Below are 26,482 nucleotides of genomic sequence, written 5' to 3' on the forward strand. Positions count from 1 at the left end.
ATTCCAGAAGGGTTAACGGATTCCAAAAATGGATCCAGGACACTCGAAAATGGCTTAGAGGGTTTCATGACTCGAGTGGGATCGGAACCACCGATCCAGGATCGGAGCCTCCGATCTTGGTGAGTTCGGAACCACATCGGAAGCAGGGAGATCGGAACGTCCGATCAGGATCGGAGCTTCCGATGGCTGTCGGTGACAGGTGTGTGGTTGCATGTGGACCGAATTGACACGTAGCGAACGGAACTTCCGATCTAAACGAACGGAGCTTCCGATCGAGGAACGGAGCTTCCGATCGATGCCTATAAATATGAGGTCCGAGCTCCTCATTTCTTGTCAGTTCCGAGTTCCTCTCCTTCGCCTAGTAGCTCTATTTTAGGGCTTTGGGTACTCTTATTTTAGAGTTGGAGTAGGAAATATATTCTAGTATAGTCAGACAGTGTCTGACATAGTAGCTGAGCAGTACTCGTTTAGTGGAGCAGTGCTCGAGGCTGTGGAGCTGCAGCAGGGGTGTGCCCCTAGTTGCGGGATAGTCGCCATCAGTGGGCTGACGACGGACGCAGACTTGATGATAGGCTTGGAACCTAGAGTGGGACTACTAGGACTGCCTTAGAAAGGTACGTAAGTACTGACTGAGATTGCCGGCGGATATGCATGCTTATATGTTGCATTTATGTGTTTGCATGTTATTATTGTTATGCGGCATGTGCATATCATCTTGTGCCTGTACATCTGTATATCTTTTGAGATGAGCCAGTTAGGGTTGCTCAGCCCTGTTAGGACGTTTGATATTGAGTACCCTTAGGTACTGATATCTAGAGGACTCTGTGGTCCGCGTCCGGGATTTGGGAATGAGTGGTCGCACACAGTGGTTAGCTACCCCGATGTGACGAGCTTATATTCCAGGCGCCAGTCTGAGCAGTTTGTATATAATTATCCCAGATATGGATACCCTGTCATTTGCATGCATCATATTTGTATGTTTATCCGTGCTTTCATATTGAGCTTAGAGCTCATGTACAGTATTTTCTGTATATCTGGACACCCTATTCGACGGGGCAGGTGTAGGTGCAGGATTGAGCACCAGGAGTCTGGAGTAGCCAGTGACCTTGAATACAGCAGGATTAGCTGTAGGTTTTTATTTAAATTAGATTGGGTTGTATAATCGAGTTTGTTTAGCTGGTTGTATTCCGCCGGTATTTTTTTATTTAAGACTTCCGCAGCGATTTATTTAATGCATGCTTAATTATGCTCTTAACTCTGTTTAGGTAGTGGATCCGGGATGGGTCACTATATGACTCCTCACAATCCGAGGACCATATGAAGGCAATATCTTTCCGTGTAAGCTGAGTCAAAGGCCTGGCCAACTGTGCAAAATTCTCGATGAACAGACGGTAATAACCAGCTAGACCCAAGAAACTTCGAATCTCAGCAACCATCGTCGAACGAGACTAGTTCTTCACTGCCTCTATCTTACTTGGATCCACAGATATTCCTTCACATGAAATCACATGACCGAGAAATACTACCCGATCAATCCAAAATTCGCACTTGCTCAATTTTGCATATAGCTCCTTCTCCCGTAACGTCTGCAATACAATTCTCAGATGTTATGCATGCTCATCCTTGTCCTGAGAATAGACAAGAATATCATCAATAAAAACGATGACAAATCTATCCAGATATTCTCGAAATACCTGATTCATCAGATTCATAAAGATTGCCGGTGCATTCGTCAAACCGAATGGCATCACCAAAAATTCATAATGCCCGTATCTGGTCCTAAAAGCAGTCGTAGAAATATCTGAGTCTCGTACCCGCATCTGGTGGTATCTAGATCTCAGATCTATCTTGGAGTAGACAGAAGTACCCTGTAATTGATCGAACAGTTCATCAATTCTTGGTAAAGGATACTTTTTCTTGATGGTGACACGATTCAACTTCATGTAATCAATACACAATCGCATCGATCCATCCTTCTTATTGACGAACAAAACAGGTGCTCCCCATGGAGAAACACTCGGACAAATATATCCCTTATCAAGCAGATCCTGCAGCTGTTGTTTCACTTCTCTCATCTCTGAGGGTGCCAGACGATAAAGAGCTCGGGATATAAGCAATGTTCCTGGTACTAGATCAATACCAAATTCAACCTCTCGAACCGGAGGAAACCTAGGAATCTCATCAGGGAATACATCAGAAAACTCGCTGACAACCGATAACTGATCAATACCCGGACTACTCGTGGACATATCAACTGCATAAATGAGGTAGCCCTCCCCACCTAACTCTAAGACATGACATGCCTTCAGAGCCGATACAAGTGGCATCGGAGGTCGTGCTCCCTCACCATAGAAGTACCAGCTATCACCCTCATTCGGATGAAATTGTACCTGACGCTGATAACAATGCACAGTAGCGTGATACAAAGTCAGCATATATTTTCCCAAAATACTGACAAAATCTGATATCGCTAAGATCATCATATTAGCATACAACACATGAACCTCAAACTCTAGAAGGCAACCCATCACTAGATGCTTAGTTACTACCTCCTGCTTCAGCGGAGTAGATACAACTAAATACAGGTCTAATGATACAAATGGTAATTTATGTCTCTTAACAAAGCAACTAAAAATAAAAGAATTCGATGCTCCAGTATCAATTAAAACAAGTGTAGGAATACCACATAACAGAAAGGTACCTGGCAACATGTGATCGCTTCCCTCGGTAGCCTGCTCCTAAGATAGATCAAACACCTGCCCCTGCGTGTGCGGGCGGAAACTGAAAGAACTAGGTGGTGATTGCTGCTGACATGGATGAGTAGAATCCTGAGATCCCATCTGTGATCCCGATCCACTGGCAGCTCCCATACGCTGAGGACAATCTCTCCGTAGATGTCCCTGCTCACCGAAAATATAACATGCACCAGAAGCCTTCCAACTAGAAGCTGCATAATGCATCCCACCACAGTGACTGCAAAATTCATCTTTCTTCTTCTTCTTTCCAAACTGGAACATACCTCATGAACCACGAGATCTAGATGAAGTAGTAGTAGAAGAAGACGTAGTACCAGTCTGCACAATAGATTGAGCCCTAGGCCCAAGACATCCACTAGGCTATCCTGACATCATCAATTGTGCTCGCCTGTTGCTGTTCTCCACTTGATGGCACCGATTAACCAAAGTCTCGTAAGATGTCGGATCTTCACAGACAACAACCTGTGAATTAATATCTGGATTCAAGACTTGCAGAAAGATATCATACTTGGACGCATCACTCTCATTAATATGGAGACTGAAGGATAGAAGATCAATGAATCGCTGCTGATACTCATCAATAGTCATAGATCCCTGTCTCAGCATAAGAAAATCCATCGATCGTGCCTGACGGACTGCTGGAGGAAAATATAATTTCTGAAACTGTTGATGAAAATCCTCCCAAGTCACCCGTCCTCTCTCAGTACGCGCCTGATCTGCCTTGGAATCCCACCATAAGCATGCACGTCCATCTGGAACAAACTCTAGACCCTCCATCTTCTGCTCCTTTGTACACACGAAAGCACGAAAAGCACTCTCAATTCTGAACATCAAGTTCCTCGATTCTTCAGGATTCTTGCTTCCCAACAAGGGTTTCGGTGCTATTTGCAGAAGTTTATTGATCGTATAACGACGTCTACCCTTGTGAGGACGATGTCGATCCTCATGATGATGGCGATGGTGCCGATGCTGATGACCACCTCCCTGGCCAATACTACCATGGCTCTCGTTACCTCCATCAGCCATTATCTGAAAAGATTTGCACATTAAAATCCCAAATGCGCAAAATCACTCAAAACTAGGCTAAATCCCAAGTACTAACCCCAAAATCTATGCATGCTCTGATAGAAAAAATGTAGTGACCCAGCATTGAATCACCTACTAAATGGAAACTATGACATACATTAAACTTAATTAAAGCATAAATACTAAATAAAGAAAAACGTGCGGAAACATAACCCATAATTTACATAACAACTTAGTACAAAAGTTCAAGGCTTAATACTGTAGTGATACAACCATATCAAAATAACTTAAAGTAAACATTATACAATATATTGAAATCCTGCTGTATAAAATATCCCCTGTAGGCTCCAGCTCCCTAGTCCTACCTCGAACTACTAGCTCCGTCCATCCTACGACCTGCCTCATGGAATGGGGTGTCCAAGATAACAACTAGGACGTGAGCGCTAACGCCCAGTACATAAACATGAGTAAACATATGAATATGATGCATGCAATCGTGATGTCTGGTAAAGGGTCATTTGATAAGTCATGCTCAGTACAGGCGCCACATGAGTGTTGTAACCTCGCGAATCAACCTCTGGGTACAACAACACTCGTCTAGTACACCAGAGTAGTCAGACATACATGTCCCCGCTGTCGCGATACTCTCAGTGACAGACTAACAAGTATAGAGCTGAGCGGCTCTATAATCAGGTATAACAAGGTATAATCTCAACGTGTATAAGCACATGATATATGAATATGGAAAACGGTAAATCATATATCATGTCATATAATAATGCCAAATAAATGCAACACATAAACATGTATACTCGCTGGCAATCTCAGTCAATGTGTACGTACCTCTAGGCTAGTTGAAGTCTAGTAGGATTCAAGGTTCCAAGCCTATATTCAAAAGTTCATCGTATCACTATACAAGTTCTATAAGCCTTAAACAAGCTAATAAATACTCTCAAAACTTAAATAGATTCCCGGACCATACCTTCGTCCATAGTAAGACCTTTAGAGTCGCTAGTCCCGGATGACTATAACCACGCCTTGGTTATTCCAGAACTTCTATAATAACCAATAGGGCCCTCAAGTGTATATCTCACACTATAAAACTGAAGAAGGAAACTTGAAATTCGTAATCAGAATTGAATCTGAAGGCCCCTATTTATAGGCAAAATTTCCGGCCACGTTTGGATCCTCCGAACTCAAGTTCGGATCTTCCGATCTAGCTCAATAGCTGCATGCAAAACACGTTGAGTTCGGACCGTCCGATCTCCACTTCAGATCTCCGAAGTGTTCAAAGTCCGACACTTGTCAAACTACATGGCTGAGTAATCCTGCCTGCTTGGCATAAGGGAGTTCGGATCATCCGATCGTGGGTTCGGATAGTCCGAACGGGCCTTAACTCAAAAGTCAACAAGCCCTCTTTGGAGCTCTCGAAATGCTGAGTTTGGATCGTCCGAAGTCCTCTTCGGACCGTCCGAACTGGCGCAAACATTGGAAGCCCAAATTCTTAATTTTGAAGTCCAATTAAGGCCCGGAATCGATTAATTACCAATCCCTAATCATGTTTAACATATTATTATCTTAAAATGGAATCTGGGTTACTAAAGTGATGGTATAAAAATCTTGAAACATAAATCGTTCTCATCATTTTAGAAGAAAGTTCGAAGAATCGAGTTTTATACTTGTGCAGAAATTTATGTTCTGAAAAATGGAAGTTTTGTTGTGTTCTTGAAGTTTAAAATTAATGCTTTATGTTGAGAATGATTTTTAATGATTTGTGAAAGTTTAAGTGTTAGATGTTTGAATTTTAGATAGAGATGTGAAATGTTTTCCAAAGCTTTTGAAGTTAACACTTGAAATGTGACATGTGTTCGGTGGCATCGGACTAGCAACACTCGTTACGATTTTGAAGATAAAAATTAGTTTACTAATCCAAATGATATGAGGCCAATTTTATTTTTTAAATCTAGCTCATATATCTACAGCTTTAATGTTTTGAGTTTTGTCAAAATCCATTTTGAAGATTGGCCAAAATCGCCCCGAAATGTGTCGAGCGTTTTTATTTTTGACATTGACACATTTTAGTAGAATGCGTATAAATTTTTATTGAAAAATCCAATTAGGGTAAAACCAGTGGTATTTTAAATCCAAGACAAAGGGATACAACATTTATGTTTACCACCTTTTCAAATTTAGGCTTAAAATTAGCGTTTGTGAGCGATCAAGCAGCCCCACCTGCACAGGTAATGCATGCCCGCGCCTGAGAAGTGGAGAGGCCGCATAGCCTTCAAAATTCATGTTTTTTTAATGTTATTTTAGGGTCATAAATTCATGGTTATGATCTTTTAAGGCTTCTAAAATATATTTAAGAGTTTTTATGCGAGAAGTTTCAGGTTTTAAGTGAAGAATGAAAAGAACGACTTATGTGGACCGATTACGTTATGTGATGCATGTACATGTCTAAGTTTCATTCATGAAACCTATGTTCAATATGAAATTATGATTTTTATCATCTACGATATGCATGAAGTTATCAAGTAAAGATTTATGTTCATGAAATGAAAGTTAATTAAGACGGAAATTGTGATGTTTCAATGATGCTTCATAATGAATGATATGTTATGATGATACGATGATATGGTGATGAAATGAAAGATGATGAATCATGAATGAATGAATGTTATGATGAGACATGATGATACAATATTATGATTCATAAAAATATTTTGATGTCTTATGTGTCTTTGTGGTGGCAATACGGGATTCGGTCTTTCGGATTGGGTCCTGGAGGAGCATTTCCAATTATGTTATCATGGGTTGGATATATGTACGGATTCGGTCCTCCGGAATGAGCACCAGAGGAGCCTTTCCAAAGAACAAATGTTATGAGGCGTAAGGACATATGCTTGTTGATCAACAGGAAAATTTGAATGTGGCCATTATGACGGTTGCCACAGTTTCACATAATTCGTCACCCAAACGTTAAGTTTTATGATTATGTTCATGTTATGTGGTTTTGTCAAGTTCATGATTTGCATAAGATTTTAAGTGTATATATTTCTTCAAGAAAACAAGAAGTAATGTTTGATGATATGCATGATGTCCATGTTTAAGTTCTATGCATTTTATAGAGTTTTGAAGATCATGTTCAAGTTCTTTTCAAATTTAAAATATTAGTGGTGCATGTTCTGTTCTTTTTAAGTTTAAAAGTATTTTTGAAGATTTTACATTAACGATATGCTTGTTTTTAATCCTGCTGAGTCTTTAGACTCACTATATTTGAATGGTGCAGTTGGATTAGCAGATTCGATTTAAAGTCTTTGGTAGATCGGCTGAAGGGTCCAAGTGGCGAAGGCATTGCATGGCACAACAGTTTTGTAGTTCCGATGTTTTAAAAAGTTTAAAGATTTTCCTATGTTTATGATATATTTTTGTTAAATTATTTATGTTTAGCTTTTAAAGATTTACGATTTGATAATTTTATTGTAAGTTTTTATATTGAGTTTGAGAATTTCAAATATGTATCTTTTAAATGTTCATTCAGCTTGACATCGTTGTGTGAGTTCTTAGTTTACTTTCAAATGAATTTTTGTGCATAATTAATCAATTAAACTCACATTCCCTTATCCCATTTAAATGTTAGTAGTAGGTTTTGACGTGCGTATTTTAGATGGTCTTTGTTGTAGGGTTGCATCGGTGTTTCAAATAATGTGTTGTTTATCGAACTAGCGTGATGCACTCCCTGCATTGTTTAAAGTTTTGAAAAATTTTCCCACCCTTTTTCCGCAACTATTTTCATTCAATGTTTAAAATATGGGACGTCACACTAGCAGTCCGGGTACTCAAAACCCAATCATATAAGCAATAATCACCGTATCATTTATAATAATCTAAAAGCCTTAACTAATCTCTATATGGATCCAGTGTTATACCTGCGTCCATCGCTATCCCGCTGATGGTGACTGCCTCAAAACTTAGGCATTGCTCCACTACTATCCCCTCAGCGCTCCGCCACTCCCAGCCCTTCAATAGGACGCCTAAAATTATGTAAAACCTAGATAGAAAGAGAGAGGAGAGGAATTGGTGCGAGTGTAAATGGGGGCTCTCGACCTATATTTATAGGCATAGATCGGATGGCCCGATCCCTAAAATCGGATCTTCTGATCTACTCATTTAACCCCCTCCAAACACGTGTCCCTCGATGTGATGTCAATGCTTACATAATACGTTTGGATCATCCGATCCAAGCCTTTGGATCGTTCGATCTCCTTGGGTTGTCAAATCAAATCCATATCCACTTATCCAAACACGATCGGATCGTCCGGTCCCTCTTTGGATCGTCCGATCTTTACAGAGCCTCCAATCTCAAACCATGCTTTCGAACTCCGTGCACTTAAGATGGTCCGATCCTAGGGTTCGGATCATCCAATCCTTTCGATAGCTTGGAACCCTTTGAGCCATTTTCGAGTGTTCTGAATTCATTTTTCAACTCCTTAAACTTATTTGAGAATCCATTAATCATGTTTTAGCCAATAATCATAATTAGGCACTTGATTAACTTAATTTGGATACGAGTTACTACAGATTTCGAGGACGAAATCTTTTAAGTGGATGAGAATGTAGTAACCTAGTCCCATTTTACAAGATTAAATAGTTAAACTTAATTAGTGATTTTAATTTGATTAATCGGACCAAGAAATCGACTCCAGGACGTCAGAAATGGTCAAAGGGTCAAAGTGGACTTGGACAAGTTCGGAAGGTCCGAACGATATCGGAAGATCCGAAGTGACCGGATCAAGCGATGGTGTTCGAAAGCTAGATCAAAACGTCTGATTGAGAGTTCGGAACTTTCGATCGCGTTAGGCCATGCGCACTTTGACGTCTCGTTGACATTTTAAAACATAGCTGCATGCGTGGGATCGGAACTTACTAAGTCTAGATTGGAGTTTTCGATCGTGGCCATTTAGGACGTGGCCAGCATGCAGAGATCGGAACGTCCAATATCCGTCTATAAATAGGGCATCCGGGAGCCCATTTTCATTGCCAATTAACTTGCTTCTCTCTCGATTTCTTAGTAATTTTAGGGGTTTCCAGGCTTATTTGGAGAGGGACGGGCCTTGGCGAGCCATCTTCGGAGTCATAGCGGAGTTGTGCCCAAGTTCAGGGGCAATCGACAACAACGGGCTAACGACGGACGAAGGTATAATCCGAGTTTCTATATATAGTTGGGAGTATCTATTAACTTAGTTAAGACTTTTAGATGATGATTAGTAATATTGTGATTATAGGCTTGGACAGTAGATCTGGTGTAGCTTATCTACTATTATTGATGTACGAAAGTACTGTTCGAGATATCCTAACTGAGTATGCATGTATTATGTGTTGTTGTTACGCCTTAAACGCATAAAAAACTCGTGTAATGAGATTAATGTTTTTAATGCATTAAAAATTCTCATAATTAAATTGTTTTGATGATTACAAAACTCGGTTAAATCGTTACTAATAGTTTCAAGTGAGAAAATTGCAGATTATAATACTTTTGAGTATAGACAATATTGGAAGCAAGAACCGATAATCAAAAATTGGGAATAAAAATTCAAGGGTTCGAATCTGCCCAGGTTCGGACGACCCGAAGCCCACTTCAGACGGTCCAAAAATTTTTCCAGAATTAAATAAAGATCGGAGGACAGGCTCGGAGGCTTCGAAGACTACTTCGGATGGTCTGAAGACAGTTCGAACGACCCGAAGATTTTCTAGGATTTTAAAATTTCTCGGAGGCCACGAAATGAATACTTCGGACGACCCGAAGGCAAGTTCGGACCACCCGAACTCCTTTACGGCCATGAAGATTTTGTCGGAAAAAAATTGCCGAAATGAATTTAATGCAGCCATTCGGACGACCCAAAGAGGACTTCGGACCACCCGAACAGTTCATCAGCCGTAGAAATTTGAAATTGAATCAGACAACGTTCGGACGACCCGAATACCCATTGGGACGACCCGAACCCGTTCGGATTGGCACCTATAAATACATGCCATTTGAAGCCTTCTCAACTCACCAATTCACTCTCATCTTTCTTTGCAAGCAAGATCCTCTCCTTCAAAAGTTCAAGAAATATTTGTGTGTTATATTCCAAAACGAGGGTTGTTTGTATAAGTTCATTCGTGAGTTGGTCGCTCGGTTGTTGTAAACACTTGTGTGTGAAGCCAAGTGTATTATACGAGTATTGTGGCTATCCTTTGAGCCCTTAAGGCCAAGAGTTCGAGTTGTATCGGCACGGTGATCGTGTTGAGTTGTACGGCTATCCTTGGAGCCATCAAGGCCAAGACGTTGAAGTGCTAGTAGATCCTTGGTTAATCAATCTTAACCAAGAAGGGGAGACGTAGACGATTTATCGTCGAACTTCCATAAACATCTCTTATCCCTTTTACTGCTTTATTTATATTACGCATTTATTTGCCGCACTTATTATTAATTGCTTTAAGTCTTCCGCTTGCGTACTAGCATAATTGCTTTAAATTGATAAAGTTGCCAATAGAACCTAAATCCCCAACCCCCCCCCCCCATTAGGTTCTAACAAGTGGTATCAGAGCCACCTTTTTACAAAATATTTTCAAAAAGGCTCTGTGGCAAATCTAGCTAGCGATTATGCTCAAGGGCAATCAACTAATAGTCCTCCTCTTTTCAACAGCATAAACTATGGATATTGGAAAAATCGAATGTCCCTATATATCCAATCCATAGATTATGACCTTTGGAAAGTAACTGTGAAAGGTCCCTACATACCTACGAAAGAGGTTGAGGGAGTCAAAATTCCTAAGGGAATGGACGACTTTTCAAATGAGGATATGAAATTGATATCCCAAAATGCTAAAGGTATGAATATTCTTCATTGTTCCTTAGATATGAACGAGTACAACCGGATCTCGATGTGCTCATCCGCAAAAGAGATTTGGGACAAATTGGAGATATGCCACGAAGGGACCAATCAAGTCAAGATGACAAAGATCGATCTACTTCAACTCAAATACGAGACATTTGAGATGGAGGCTAGTGAGGATGTTGATACCATGTTTCAAAGGCTCTCTCAAATCATCAATGAGCTAGCCCAACTTGGAGAACAATATCCAACCAAGCAAGTGTGGAGGAGAGCTCTACGCGCCTTACCCAAGGAGTGGGATGCAAAGAGGACGGTCATCATAGAATCCAACAAAGGCGACACCGCTTCCTATGACCTTGATCAACTCCATGGGACTCTAAAAACCCATGAGTTGGAATTGTCTACAAGGAAGGAAATAAAGAAAGAAGATATGAAGAAAAAGGGGATTGCTCTATCTAGCCAATCTAAAGAAGAAGATGAAGATGATGATATGGCACTCTTCGCAAGAAAATTCAAAAGATTTATGAGAGAAAACAACTTCAAAAAGAAGACGGAAAAAGAAGTAACATGCTACAACTGTCAACAACAAGGCCACTATGCAAATGAGTGTCCTCTAAAGAAGAAGGTTGACAAGGAAAAGAAGAAAGCACTCATAGCCACTTGGAGCGATAGCGATGATGACGAGGAGGAAGCCAACATCTGCCTCATGGCTAGGAGTGATGACATCATCTCTGACGACGATGATGAGGTACCTTCCTATGATGAATTATTGCATGCATATAAACATATGTTTGATATGGCTAAATCACTTAGAAAGGAAAATAGAAACCTCAAACTTGAATTAGAAACTAAGGAGCATGAAAACCTAAGATTAAAGGATGACATAGCTCACTTAGAAAAATCTTTTGATAAGTTCAATGTTAGTAGCAATAAATTGAATAATCTACTTAGCATGCAGAAATGTAGTTTTGATAAGGGTGGAATAGGGCACGGTAAGAAATCAATAGACTTTACTAGCCTCATTGCTAAAGCAAAAATGAGATCACCCCCTACATGCTCTTATTGTTGTAAAATAGGTCATGCTAGATATAAATGTAGATCTTTAAGATTTCAATATGATCAAAAGAGCTATATGAAATGAAGGCCTAAGAGTACTTAACAACTCATCAGTTGGCATTATGAGATCATGATCTAAGGGAGTTCATCATAGACCGGTTTAAACTACCTTGACTTGCAACTGATCTTCCTGATGAACGCTGCTCTGTCCAAGGAAATAGGTTTTTAAAGAGGCCATTGCCCTACCTACTACTGGGAGCACTCTTAGAAAGTGGCGATGATGTTGCTATGAGAGACTGAACTCTTAGAAGTCTATTTTGTATCTCTCTTTTCTAACACTGTGGACTCAAAAAAACTAAAGGGTACCAATATCAAATTCTTGTAGGGAAATAGGAAAAATGTTCTCCCTATCATATGGTATCTAGACAATGGTTGTTCTAGACATATGATGGGGAACAAGGACCTACTCCAATCCGTCAAGCCAAAGGAGAAGGGATCTGTCACTTTTGGAGACAACAGCAAAGGAGTTATCGAAGGAATCGGCTCAATAGGTATTTCTAAATCCTGCTTAATTGATGATGTACTCCTAGTGAAAGGACTTAAACATAACCTACTAAGCATAAGTCAATTGTGCGATAGAGGTTATGAAGTCAAATTCACTCCCCAACACTGCACTATATCACTCACGACTGACAAATCCATAAATTTCAAAGGATATAGAAGTAAAAATGTATACAAGGTTTCTTTAAATAATTTATCTTTATCAAATATCAAAAGCCTTGTATCCTTGAATGTTGATGACAATATTCTTTGGCATAGACGACTAGGTCATGTTGGTCCTAGTACCATAGAAAAACTTTTTAAACTTGACTTAGTTGTTGGTATGCCAAAACTCAATTTAAAATTAGATTCTATTTGTGATGTGTGTCAACTTGGCAAACACACAAGGGAATCTTTTAAAAGCAAAAATTTTGTATCAACTTCTATGCCTCTTGAACTTCTTCACCTACATCTATGTGGTCCCTCGAGGAACGCTAGCCTAGGAGGGAAGCTTTATGCATTTGTTATTGTAGATGATTTTTCACGTTACACATGGACATTGTTTTTAGCCTATAAAAATGATGCCTTTGATTATTTTAAAACTTTTGTCCAACGAGTTGAGAATGAGAAAAATCTTTCAATAAAACAGATCCATAGTGACCACGGAACTGAATTTCAAAATGAGAGTTTTACAAACTTTTGTGAAGAGAAAGACATCGGTCACAATTTTTCTTGTTCTAGGACTCCTCAACAAAACGGGGTCGTTGAGAGGAAAAATAGGACACTTGTGGAGACTGCGAGGACCATGATATGTGAGCATTCTCTACCAAAATATTTTTGGGCTGAAGCAATGAACATTGTCTGCTACATTATCAATCGTGTATCAATAAGGCCAATTCTCAAGAAAACTCCATATGAATTATGGAGAGGGAGAAAGCCTAACATTTCATACTTTTGGTCCTTTGGATCAAAATGCTAACCTCGGTAAGTTTGATGCCATGTCCGACAAAGGCATCTTTCTCGGATATTCTACCTCAAGTAAGGCTTTTAGAGTATTTAATAAATGTACTTTACTTGTTGAAGAATCTATGCATGTTGTATTTGATGAATCTATGTCTATAGTCTCTCGCACTAACAATGATGATTTAGAATTACTCGAAGAAGAGATGGCTTCATCAAGCTTAAATGATATAGATGTTTCTGTTGAGGAAACACCACTTCCGAAGGAATGGACGTTTCACAAAGATCATCCTATGTATCTTATCATTGGAAGTCCTTCGAAGGGAGTAACCACTCGATCTTCACTTAATAATATCTGCAATCATCTTGCTTTTGTTTCGCATGTTGAACCTAAGTGCATTGATGATGTTTTATTAGATGATGCATGTATTATTGCTATGCAAGATGAATTAAATGAATTCAAGCGCAATAATGTTTGGAATCTTGTTCCTAGGCCACATGATAGATCTATTATTGGTACTAAATGGGTCCTTAGGAATAAACTTGACGAGCATGGTACTATCACTAGAAATAAAGCTAGACTTGTAGCTAAAGGATATGGTCAAGAAGAAGGCATTGATTATGATGAAACTTATGCTCCTGTTGCTAGACTATAATCTATTCGCATGCTACTTGCTTTTGCTTGCTCTAGAAATTTCAAGTTATTTCAAATGGATGTTAAGAGTGCATTATTGAATGGTGAATTAAAAGATGAAGTTTACATTGAACAACCTGATGGCTTTGTTGATCCTTCTTTGCCTGATCATGTGTTTAAACTTAACAAGGCATTGTATGGTTTGAAACAAGCTCCTCGAGCTTGGTATGAAAAATTATCAACTTTCCTTCTTTCAAATGGTTTTTCAAGAGGAAAGATTGATATTATGTTGTTTACCATACATGCTAAAGATGACTTATTAATTGTGCAAGTTTATGTTGATGACATAATTTTTGGTTCTACTAACGAAACTCTCTGTCAATATTTCTCCCAGCTAATGCAGGAACACTTTGAGATGAGCATGATGGGGGAACTTAACTATTTCCTCGGATTGCAAATCAAACAGTGCAAAGATGGGTTCTTCGTGAACCAAAGTAAATACATCAAGGAGATTCTAAAGAAGTTTGGGATAGAGAACACAAAATCATCATCTACACCAATGAGCACAGCAATCAGACTCGACAAGGATGAAAATGGTAAATCTGTAGATCAATCTTCCTTTCGTAGTATGATTGGCTCCTTACTTTATGCTACTGCTAGTAGACCGGACATTATGTTTAGTGTTTGCTTGTGTGCACGATTTCAATCATGTCCAAAGGAATCACATTTGTTCGCCTTAAAACACATTTTCAAATATCTTTCAAATACTCCAAATCTCGGCTTGTGCTATTCGAAAAATTCTTTCTTTGATTTAAAAGCTTATTGCGATGCCGACTTTGGTGGATATAAGGTGGATAGAAAAAGCACTAGTGGAACTTGCTTCTTTCTAGGAAATTGTTTAGTTTCTTGGTTTTCAAAGAAACAAAACTGTATTGCGTTGTCAACGACCAAAGCCGAATATATGGCTGCCGATAGTTGTTGTGCGCAAATTCTTTGGATGAAGCATCAATTGCTCGACTATGGTGTATCTTTTTCAAAAATTCCTATTTTCTGCGACAACACTAGCGCCATATGTCTTACAAAGAATCCGATTCAATATTCGCGCACCAAACATACTGACATTCGTCATCATTTTATTCGTGACCACATCGAACGAAATGAAGTTGAACTTCAATATGTTGACACGTCAAATCAAATTGCCGATATTTTTACAAAACCACTAGATGAAAATACTTTTATTCGTTTGCGTGGTGAACTTGGCATGATTGAGTTGTAATCGCTTGTAAACATAAAATAAATTTAATGTCATATTAAGGGGGAGCTTAATATTAAACTCGAGCAAATTAATTTTGGATAAATATAAATCAATTGTATTTATTCAAAATTAAAAAGCTCAAATTTTATGTGAATTATTTGATTTATTACTTAATTTGCAAAATATCTTTTAAAGAGTCAAATTTCAAAAATTCTGACTTCAGCCAGTTCGGACCACCCGAACACTAGTTCGGAGTACCCGAACTGCCTCGCGCCCTTTCAGTTTAAAACTTTCAAAATACCCTCCAATTTAGTCAGTTCGGACCCTCCGAAATAAGCTTCAGGCCATCCGAAATCCGCGCGGTAAAAACTTGAATTTTGACCGCCTTATCATCGGGCCCTCCGAAGTTCTTCGGACGTCATGAACTTAAAAATGAACTGTCCGAACCGTCCGAACATACTTCGGGCCCTCCGAACCTTAATTACAGACTGTCAATCTTATCTCCTCGATAATCACCTTCGGGCCATCCGAACCCTATTCGGATCGTCCGAAGTCGTGACTATAAGTACCCCCTCGGGCCATCCGAATTATTCACCCCTAAAATCATTTCTTTCTTCTACCTAGTCCGAAATCTAGCCTACAAAATGTCTGCCAAACGCCGTCGTGATCAACCTAGCTCTAGTCGCCCAATTCCTATACATGATCCAAATTTACCTGTTATTTCTTGTCCTATCCCCGATGATTACCCCATTCGACCAATTTTACCCGGTCGTATTTTCGATACTACCTACCTTGCATCATCTCATCTACAGTTGCTGCCTCTCATTGCTGCCCAGCATTGGGATTCCTTTTTCCTGCCTTCCCTTCAGGATGCCATTTTTCCAGAGTTAATTTTTGAGTTCTATGCCAACCTGGAACTCGAACTTGGCGAGGAGCTTCATATCGCCACGATTGTCCAGGGTCGCCATGTTCGCTTTTCTATCTCCAACTTTGCCGAGTGGTTTGATCTTCCTATGCTGGGACCCAACAACTATTTTGGTCAGGGATGGCCCACTGGCGATCCCACTTTTGATCGAAATGAGGTTCTTTCTACCATTCTTAGTCGTCCAGCCACTGCTGCTGACGATCATCTTATTTTGAAACAACTCCATCCCGAATACCAAATCATTCAAAAATTAATCACCACTTCCATCATTCCGCGCAGTGGAGACTCCTCCACTTGCAAATATCTTGACCTCTATGTTCTATACCACATCATTTCCTTCCGTCCTTTCAACCTTCCTCGATTCATTATGCAGGCTATACATAATGTGGCTAAAGCCATGAGGAAAGTTTTTCTACCTTTTTCTCGGTTCATCAACCGTATTTTGACTCATTTTGATGTTTCTTTTGATTGCCCAAATCCTCTATCCATCTCTGATTACCATAACTTCAACCATGCTATGATTACCAAGATGGAATTGTCTTGGAATCCTGTCCTTTCTTGTTGGGTTAATGACCCAACTCGTGCCTTCAAGAAATATCTTCCGAACAAACATTTTTTACTTTCTTATTCGAGTCTTTCACCCTCCTCTCAGGCTAAGGGTTTTCCCAATGGGCCGCCTGTAGAAGAAGGAGGACCTTCTTCTTCTGGCTTTCAGTCTTTTCCAGCCAATCTTAGCGAGCTTCCATTTGAGATTCCCGAGATTGCTGCTACCCCCGCTCATCAGTCACATCAGTCTGATCGTCTTTTCGAGACTCTTCAGCACATTGAAGGGAATCTAGCCAGCCACTTTGCATCTTCTACTGCCTCTATGGATGCCTTGACTATGAGAGTTGCATTGTTGGAGACTCGTTTTGATGACTTTTCCTCCTGCTATCCTCCGCCGCAGCACGATGATGACTCTTAGATTTTATTTTGCATTTTAAATTGTATTTTTTTATGCTTTCAATGTAAAATTAAAAATTATTTTAAAATGAAATTATTGTGTATTTTCTCGTCTTTTATTAATTGTTTTTGATAATCGCAAAAAGGGGGAGAATTAATTTGGTTAAATAAATATTAAATTGAGGGGGAGTTTTAATATTTGAAACATTATTTGGTTAATTGTTTAAATATTTCTTTATTGATTATATTTTTTCTCTCCTATTTAACCAAGTTTCGTGATCATCAAAAAGGGAATATTATTACGACTTAAACGCATACAAATCTCGTGTAATGAGATTAATATTTTTAATGCATTAACAATTCTCATAATTAAATTGTTTTAATGATTACAAAACTCGGTTAAATCGTTACTAACAGTTTCAAGTGAGAAATTTGCAGATTATAATACTTTTGAGTATAGACAATATTGGAAGCAAGAACCGATAATAAAAAATTGGGAATAAAAATTCAAGGGTTCGAATCTGCCCAGGTTCGGACGACCCGAAGCCCACTTCGGACGGTCCGAAGATTTTTCCAGAATTAAATAAAGATCGGAGGACAGGCTCGGAGGCTTTGAAGACTACTTCGGACGGTCCGAAGACAGTTCGGACGGCCCGAAGATTTTTTAGGATTTTAAAATTGCTCGGAGGCACTCTCGGAGGCCACGAAATGAATACTTCGGACGACCCGAAGGCAAGTTCGGACCACCCGAACTCCTTTACGACCATGAAGATTTTGTCGGAAGAAAAATTGTCGGAATGAATTTAATGCAGCCGTTCGGATGACCCGAAGAGGACTTTGGACCACCCGAACAGTTCATCAGCCGTAGAAATTTGAAATTGAATCAAACAACGTTCGGACGACCCGAAGACCCGTTCGGACGACCCGAACCCGTTCGGATTGGCACCTATAAATACATGCCATTTGAAGCCTTCTCAACTCACCAATTCACTCCCATCTCTCTTTGCAAGCAAGATCCTCTCCTTCAAAAGTTCAAGAAATATTTGTGTGTTATATTCCAAAATAAGGGTTGTTTGTATAAGTTCATTCGTGAGTTGGTCGCTCGTTTGTTGTAAACACTTGTGTGTGAAGCCAAGTGTATTATACGAGTATTGTGGCTATCCTTGGAGCCCTTAAGGCCAAGAGTTCGAGTTGTATCGGCGCGGTGATCGTGTTGAGTTGTACGGCTATCCTTGGAGCCATCAAGGCCAAGACGATGAAAGTGCTAGTGGATCCTTGGTTAATCAATCTTAACCAAGAAGGGGAGACGCAGACGATTTATCGTCGAACTTTCATAAACATCTCTTATCTCTTTTACTGCTTTATTTACATTACGCATTTATTTACCGCACTTATTATTAATTGATTTAAGTCTTCCGCTTGCGTAGTAGCATAATTGCTTTAAATTGCTAAAGTTGCCAATAGAACCTAAATCCCCCCCCCATTAGGTTCTAATAGTTGCATTGTTATATGACATGATTTTATCTGCATATATTATGTCACGATATTATGCTTCATGCATATTCATATTGAGCTTTTATCCTTGAGATAGTCTGTGTTAGGTTGTTTATCCTAAGTGTTAGTGGATGGTTGGACACGTGTATTCGTGATCAAGTCACCGATATCCACAGTAGGGTGTGTGAGCCACCTCCTGGTACGACGACACAGAGTGCTACATACCTTGGCACCGAGTCTGTTTGATCAGAGTTTCTTGACTTTGTGTCTTGGTACTCCGTACACTTGCATTCATGCTCATATAGTATCTGTATACTCATACTCTCGTGTTGAGCGTAGTCGCTCATGTTCATATTCTGTGTTATTGGACACCCCATTTGACGGGGTAGGTCTTAGGTTGGACGGAACAGGAGGCTCGGGGCGGACTTAGTTGCATGGTTTTGGCAGCTGTTGGAGTTTTTGTGTATTCAGAGGATTGTATCGGAACTTGTTGAATTGGTGCTGTGAATCTGGTTCGATTTGGTTGTAATAATTTTAGTATTCGGATTTTTTTTGCTTGAGTTTGTATTACTTCGGTGTTTTTCACTGATAATTTCTGATTATATTTTAATTAAGATTATTGTATGTTTAAGCTTCTGATTAGTAGGTAATCACAGTGCGGGTCACTACAATTATAGTTTAAGACATCTAATATCCTTCTAAATTGCTTGTTGTGTGTTACATAATTTTATTAAAGACGTTCAACTGGAAGATGATATTATTCGTGAGTTTGCAAATGAAGATTTACAAGTGAAGCAAGAAAACGGAAATGAAGGCAATGGCGAAAATCAAAACATATTCGAAGAAATTGACAAATTAATTAGATGGTGTCGTGTTTCAATGGAAAAATCGTCTAATAACATAAATAAAATGTGGAATGTATCGAGATCAAGTAGTTTTTCTAAAATATCTTCAAAATTGTTTTTTTAAAATATTTATTTAAACGCATTTTTTAATTATAAAAACATTTTTTTTATAAAATACATGCCAAAAACATATTTATTGTTAAAATAACTTTTAAAACATGTTATAAAATTTTTTTAATTTTTTTTTATAAAAATGATTTACAATTGCAAATATAAACGGAGTTTTAATTTTAAAAAATGATCCAAAACAGTGCAGAAGAGCAGGGCGCCAAATCCAAATCTCAATTTCTCAAAACCACACCAAAGCAGCCGCCATTCTCTCGCACAAATCATTTTTAACTCTCTCTCGAAACCCTGAAAAGAACCGTTCCATTTGCAGAGCTCAATTCTTGTTCTCTATTTATTAGCGTAAATTGAGGTTAGTTTTTGTTCCTTTTTGTGGATTTACATTAGATGGTTCCTCGAATTAACAGTTTTGGTTTTTTCTTTACTCTTTATTGGTAAGTACTTTTTCTTGTTATTATATTATTAACTGTAAAATTGTTTAGTGACGAGGATAATTGTTTCAATTATTCAATCACCAATACTAAAACATTAGGAAAGAATACGAGTATTGATTTGATTAAATTTCTAGATTAGATATACGTTGAGATGAAAGGAATTTCACAACTTTGATAATGAAAGAATTCATTCCCAAACAGTCCTATTTATTTGCAATGAAGCTCAAATTACACTCAAATTCAAAATCAAATTCGAATTTTAGTTGTATTCAAATTTGATTTTGAATCAAGTCAAATCCAATGTATCAATATTATTTTCTGTTGTAATTTTTGTATTATTTTTGCGTGAATCGATCAAATTATGGATTGGTTCATGCAAAAAATTAGAAAATAAACATTTAGAATCCGAGCATAGTATCCAGAGTATTTGACCCTGGATTTTCATAGAAAGGTAACTCTCGGGTATGTCTATGCTGCCCATGTGCATCCAAGGGCCCAATTTTTTTGCATTTGAGATGTTCACGTGAACATCTCAAATGCAAAAAAATGTGGGTCGTTGGATCTGCCCGAATGAGATAGCATAGAATCATCCGTAATTCTCATAGTTTTTGCTCATTTAGTTATAGTTACCATTTTTTAGTGATCAAAATATTCTTTTGACAAACTTGGTAAGTTGGATTCTTGGTAAGTTGGATTCACTTGATGTTTCAAATATAACTGAGATATAAGGCTTTTTACAATTCCAAAAATAAATTTTAACCACTCAACTTCATATTACACGTTTTTGTTTACATCATAATTTCTCTTCTACCATTTCTCGAAATTTGATAACTTCTTTTCGATCGTCTTTCTTCATTTTTCTACAAAACACACGTATCACATGTCACGTTCTTATAGTATGCATAAAACATGAAGTGTTATTATGTTAGTTTAATTTTTTATTATCTAAATTCTGTTTGAGATCTTGTTATTTGGTTATGTTTTTCTTATTAATAAACAGTGTGCGGACGAGATGCCTTTGGAAAGAAAATCGATGTGCTGTAGATTCCAAGTTTGTTATTATAAATTTGATTATTTAATATTATAATATAGATTACATAATTATCATTGATAATTTAGAAAACTGAAAAAAAAAATCAAAATATCAAATATTGTCTATGTAGAGAACTTCAGGAAGAATGAATACATAAGGCCAAGATCTCAATTTGGTTATTATTTAGTGCTCTTCCTAAACTGATATAGTAAATATTGATTTAAAGCTTTTGTTCAGATTTATAAAGCTTTTGGTTTATAACAAATATGGGTTGTGCAGTTTTATAAAGCTTTTGGTTTATGGCAAATATTTATTTAAAATAGAACATATTTAAATTTTACTCTCTCTTTATTTGTTGAAATGGTTTTTTGTTGTTTTATTATGTTAATAAAATTTATGCAATGCTTTATTTCTATTTTTGAAAGTGATTATGTATTTTTTTTGACACTGGGGGTGGGGTTTTTAGGCCTTGAACCCAAGACCTCTCCCATTTAGGCTAGAAGCCTGTGGCTGAAAGTGATTATTTTTATTAGGAAAGATAGATCGGTGAAGCCAATCAATGTGTCAAACTCAACACTTATTAGTGTGTGGTTTTTAACCAAATAAACTATTCCGATATTCTTTCAGCTTTTCAGTCTTTCATCTAAAATTCTGAATCAGGTAAAAGCAATAGGTAATGTCTGGTTATGCTCTAGTTTTTCTAGCCTAATGCCAAAATTGGATATTATAAGTTTCATTCTCTGTATAATACAATTTATTTTACATTTCATTAAATAATTTAATTTCCAACATTTATTTCCAAGATGTTTTTTCGTTTGTTTACACGGCCAACCACAGTACTTTGATGCTCTATCATTTTGAGTATGTTTGTCCAGGTTGTGTCTCTATATATATATTTTTAATTTCTTCCTTATTTTTGTTTGTTCAGTAAATTGGTTACAAAGCTGAGAAATTTGTGTCACGTACATATGCAACATCGATCACCTTTAGATGAAAGCTGAAATAGTATATGTCGAATTTTATTGATATATTTGTATGGATTGTTGAATAACCAGTTTATGTCATATATTTGTATGTTAGGGTTTTGGTCATTTTACGAAATGGATAAGGAATGGATGCATCTGCCTTCAAGGCTTGTACCCGAGTATGAAGAAGGGGTTCAAAAATTTATTGCACAAGCTAGGAACTATGCCAAAACACGTGAAGTAATCTTATGTCCTTGCAAGCGTTGTAAAAATAAGAAGTATATGAAATTTGACCAAGTGTACGAGCACTTAATTATTAAGGGGATCGATCCTTCTTACACTATTTGGTTCTTCCATGGTGAAACTTATACCTCACAACTCCAAAGCGAACGTAGTTCAGGAGGAGTTCATGAAAAGGAGGATGAAAGTAGAAAGGTATATCACTTATATAGGGATGTCTTTGTGCCGGAAGAAACAAGTCCTGCAAGATCAAAAGTTTGGTTTGAAGGTCACAAGGAAAAAAAAAGGCAACCTGGTGGTGAAGCTACTGGAGAGAAAACGGTAATAAAACTCTCTTTGTTATTTGCATAAGGTCCCAAGAAGAAAAATGGTCAACCTAAATTCGTTATTTTATCCAAAAAATTATCTTTTTTCTATTTACAGAAAGATATAAAAGAATGTGAACCCAAATCTCAAAGCACAGCTAATATTGCCGATGATGCAATAAGCATTGTATTTGACAAGGAAGCTCGAGATAGAACACAAAGAATGGACTTTGGAGTTATACCATCAAAAGTTGGAGCTTCTGTGCAACAAAATGGAAATATTAAACAACTTCAAAGTATGATTCATAAAATTCAACAAGAAATGCGAGAACTAAGGTCCTTGTTTTTCCAATATATGAGGCAACGAAATGAGGAAGAACAGGTTGGTAATAAACAACATAAGATAAAATATATATAATTCGGTCTTTATTTTATTAATTGCAGTGTGATGCTGTTCTTGTTTTTGTTTTTGTTTTTCCTTTACTGATCTGTTGGCTCTTTTTGCATGATTTTTATGACTATGGAAATTTATGTTTTGAGTTATAATCTTCTAGGTTTTATTTATTTAATTAGTTCAACAATCACACATAATCTTTAATTCATCTGTGAGTACAGTTTTCTGCTTATTTAATTGATTTGAGGCTTTGATTGTTTCTGTGGAGAAGCTTTGGTTAAAGCTCGTAGTAAAAAGTATCCAAGTATAATGATTTTGTGCTCTGTTGGATCTGTTTGTTAGAAGGTTTTAGTTTCTAATATGAAGCCTATTTGATGAAGTTAATTAATTTTGCTGAACTACTTTGTACAAAATGCCTTAGGCCGGGTTCGGAGATACCTTAATTAATAGTAGAAAGATGTTAATTTTGTGCTACAGAGAATGCGGATGATGCAAACCAGGCAGTCTGGTTTTGTTTTGTTTTGTTTTGTTTCTTTTTTTGTTTAACTAGACTAGTTACTAATCTTGCACATGGAAAATTCTCTTTGCGGAGTAACGTACACCAAGCAAGTTGAGGGTTGCATTTTGCTGAATTGATAACCCTAAGGGATGATGTGCTATAGAGTCCGTTTGGTTACAGAAGCCAACTCAAAAAAAGTATTTTTTTTAAATATTTGAAGATTAATTTATTGGGTTCTTGAGTAATAAATTTAATCTTGGTGGTATTTTTCTATAAATTTGTTTATGCATTTTACCTTGATCCGTGAATTATTAATTGTAGCTAGTTGGGTTTTAGATATGAAAATTGAAAAACCAATTTGAGTAGATTTTTTTATTGTATTTATAGTATTGCTAAGATTCTGAACTTTCATTCTGTCGTGTCATTGGTTGATTAACATAGTTGTCAAAAGCGCAAAAAGCGCTCGCTTAAGCGCAAAGCGCAGCGAAGCGGTCTGCGCTTCTGTGCACTCCATGGAAGGCGTGTGCTTTTGTGCGCTTCTCGCTTTTTTGCGCTTTGCGCTTTAGGCGCGCTTCATAGAAAAACAACTATTTTTGTTTAAATAAATTCTGGCAATGGAGAAATTGCACGTTAAAAGTGTGATTTCTCATCTGTTTATTGAAAAATAGAGCAGAGAAAACTCCAATATCATGTCACCTCTACCTTGCATTGCCTCTGCCCTTTGCCTTCGCAATTTAATATTTGATACTTGAAATATAAAAATGATAATGATTTTGATATTTGATATCTCATATTTCATATTTTCAAAAATAAATTGATTTTATTTTTATTTTTTTAGAATTTTTTTTGTTGCGCTTTATTTCTGTGAAGCGTGCGCTTCGCTTTGCGCTTTAAGCCCCAGGACACCTGAGCGCTTTAATGCGCCTTGCGCTATGGGTTGATATAATACTGCTGAGATTATTTGATTGCATTTATAGTCTTGTATTTGTTTTTTGCCCTTTTGATTTACTCGTCTTTGTGTTTGAGGAAGATCCTATCCATTATTAATTATTTGGAATGCTACGTATTTTGACACATTTAGTTTATCTCGAGAATTTTTTCTTCGTGCAAACATTTTATGTTTGTAAAATTAGGCTCGTGGTGGCATTGAAAATAGTATTGGGAGTGCAGTTGATAGCAGTTGTGACAGCAATGGTGACCAATAAAGTGGTGATGTTGATAACTTCAATCAAAATCCACCTACGGCCAGGTAAACTATCTATCTTGAAATTGAGTGTTTTCTAAACCACAAAATTGTTATAAAAAAACGCATGTTAGAATTAATAACTTTGGGGAAAATATCGGTTCAGTTTTAAATGTTTGAACATATTCCCGATTCAGTCCTAAATGTTTGAACGTTCCCGGTTTGGTCCCAAATGTTTTTCAAAAATTCTCGGTTCAGTCCTAAATGTTTTTATGTTTCCGGTTTGGTCCCAAATGTTTTAAAAAATTTCCAGTTCAGTCCTAAATGTTTTACGTTCCAGATTTCGTCCTAAATATTTTTCAAAATTTTTCGGTTTGGTCCTTCCATCTACAAACAAAGCGTGATAAAAAAAACTTACAAACAAAAGAAAAAGTTAAATAAAATAATAATAATAATAATAATAATAATAATAATAAATGAACAATAATTTCTTCCATATGAAAATATAATATAAATTATGCAAAATAAAATTATAGAATAAAAAAATAATTGAGAGTTAAAAACATTATCAGTCACAAAAAAATAAACATTTTTTTTAGCAAATAACTAGTATTACTTATTTCACAAAATATTTGAAATTTTCAATAAATTTTCAAGAGAAGAATATTTATGGTTAACAATTGAGAAAATATAATGAATTATTTGACCACTGTTAAAGTAGTGATATGAAATTAAGTTTTATTTAATAGTAATTTTTTCTCAAATACTAATTATTTAAATTATAAAAAGAGTTTTAAAAAGATATATATATTTTTTCAACCTCCAAATTTTTTCTTAAATGTGCAAGCATCATGAATAAGAATATAACAAAATTAATAGAAATGTGAAATAACATCATTAAATTTTAATTCCTCAAGTTTCGTTTATTTTATTTAAGTTTTTATTTTGTAGCATCATGAATTTAATATTTTCATTTTGTACATTGTGTAAAATTGATTTAAATTTGGATAAAAACTCTAATAAATTTGTGTTTTATTTACAACTTGTTTAATGTTAAATATATAATAAATAATATAAAACTCAATCATAAATGATATAACACTACGCGGTGTTAGTTTTAACACACGAGTAGATGGAAGGATCAAATCGGGAAATTTTGAGAAATATTTGGCACAAAATCTGCAATGTAAAAATATTTAGGACTGAACCGGGAACTTTTAGGAAACATTTAGGACCAAACCGGGAACGTATAAACATTTAGGACTGAACCGGGAACTTTTAGAAAACATTTAGGACCAAATCGGGAACGTCTAAACATTTAGAATTGAATCGGAAATGTGTCCAAACATTTAGGACTGAACCGGGATTTTGCCCAATAACTTTGCATTGTGTATACACAGTTAAATTTGAAGAAAGTGAATTGATGTATATGTGATAATACTAAACATAAGCTACTTCATTGGTGTGTTGACGAAATTTTTGCAGAAGATCAGATTGCATCCGCGGATCCAAAACCAAAAGTGCATCACGTTATTTTTGGTGGATCTTGTTGGAAATTTGGATTGATAAAGATTTTGTGGAAAAGCTGGACCTAATTCGACCAAACGATGAAATGTTTTATGATGCAATAAATGGGAAGCACAATCGCATGATTTTTATGACTTATGGTTTTCATACGGTTTCTCACTGTTTTGCTCAAGTGTGGTGCTGATGGTAGGATGTGGTTTGATAATTATTTGAGTTTCTATATTTTTTTTGTTTTTGTTTCGTGATATTAATAAATAGCATTAACAACACATCCACACAGTGAATAAATTTAATTGTACCATGCAACACGCATGTTATGAATAATCTTAACACAAACATCTCACTAACAACAAATTATGTATCACGCAGTGTATGACACTTACACAACACCGTATTAGCAGCACACTTTGCATGTCATGAATAAACTAAACCGCTGCATGAACACACAATGTGAATAGTTTTAAT

General features: G+C 36.9%; 2 protein-coding genes across 2 annotated transcripts; one reads left to right on the forward strand and one right to left on the reverse strand.

The window, feature by feature from the left end:
* Positions 1 to 3,116: 3,116 nt before the first annotated feature.
* Positions 3,117 to 3,782, reverse strand: LOC140889395 (uncharacterized). Its single transcript, XM_073297108.1, has one exon. It carries the CDS (start codon positions 3,780 to 3,782, stop codon positions 3,117 to 3,119), a length of 666 nt encoding a protein of 221 aa, XP_073153209.1.
* Positions 3,783 to 19,837: 16,055 nt separating this feature from the next.
* LOC140892457 (uncharacterized) lies at positions 19,838 to 26,222 on the forward strand. The gene is made up of 5 exons (XM_073301344.1): positions 19,838 to 19,871; positions 21,985 to 22,430; positions 22,533 to 22,796; positions 24,478 to 24,556; positions 25,976 to 26,222. The coding sequence occupies exons 2-5, from the start codon at positions 22,005 to 22,007 to the stop codon at positions 26,083 to 26,085; spliced, it is 879 nt and encodes a 292-aa protein (XP_073157445.1). The 5' UTR covers positions 19,838 to 19,871; positions 21,985 to 22,004; the 3' UTR covers positions 26,086 to 26,222.
* Positions 26,223 to 26,482: the final 260 nt, after the last annotated feature.

This window comes from Henckelia pumila, chromosome 3, assembly GCF_033568475.1.
Source record: "Henckelia pumila isolate YLH828 chromosome 3, ASM3356847v2, whole genome shotgun sequence".
Classification (NCBI taxonomy): Eukaryota; Viridiplantae; Streptophyta; class Magnoliopsida; order Lamiales; family Gesneriaceae; genus Henckelia; species Henckelia pumila.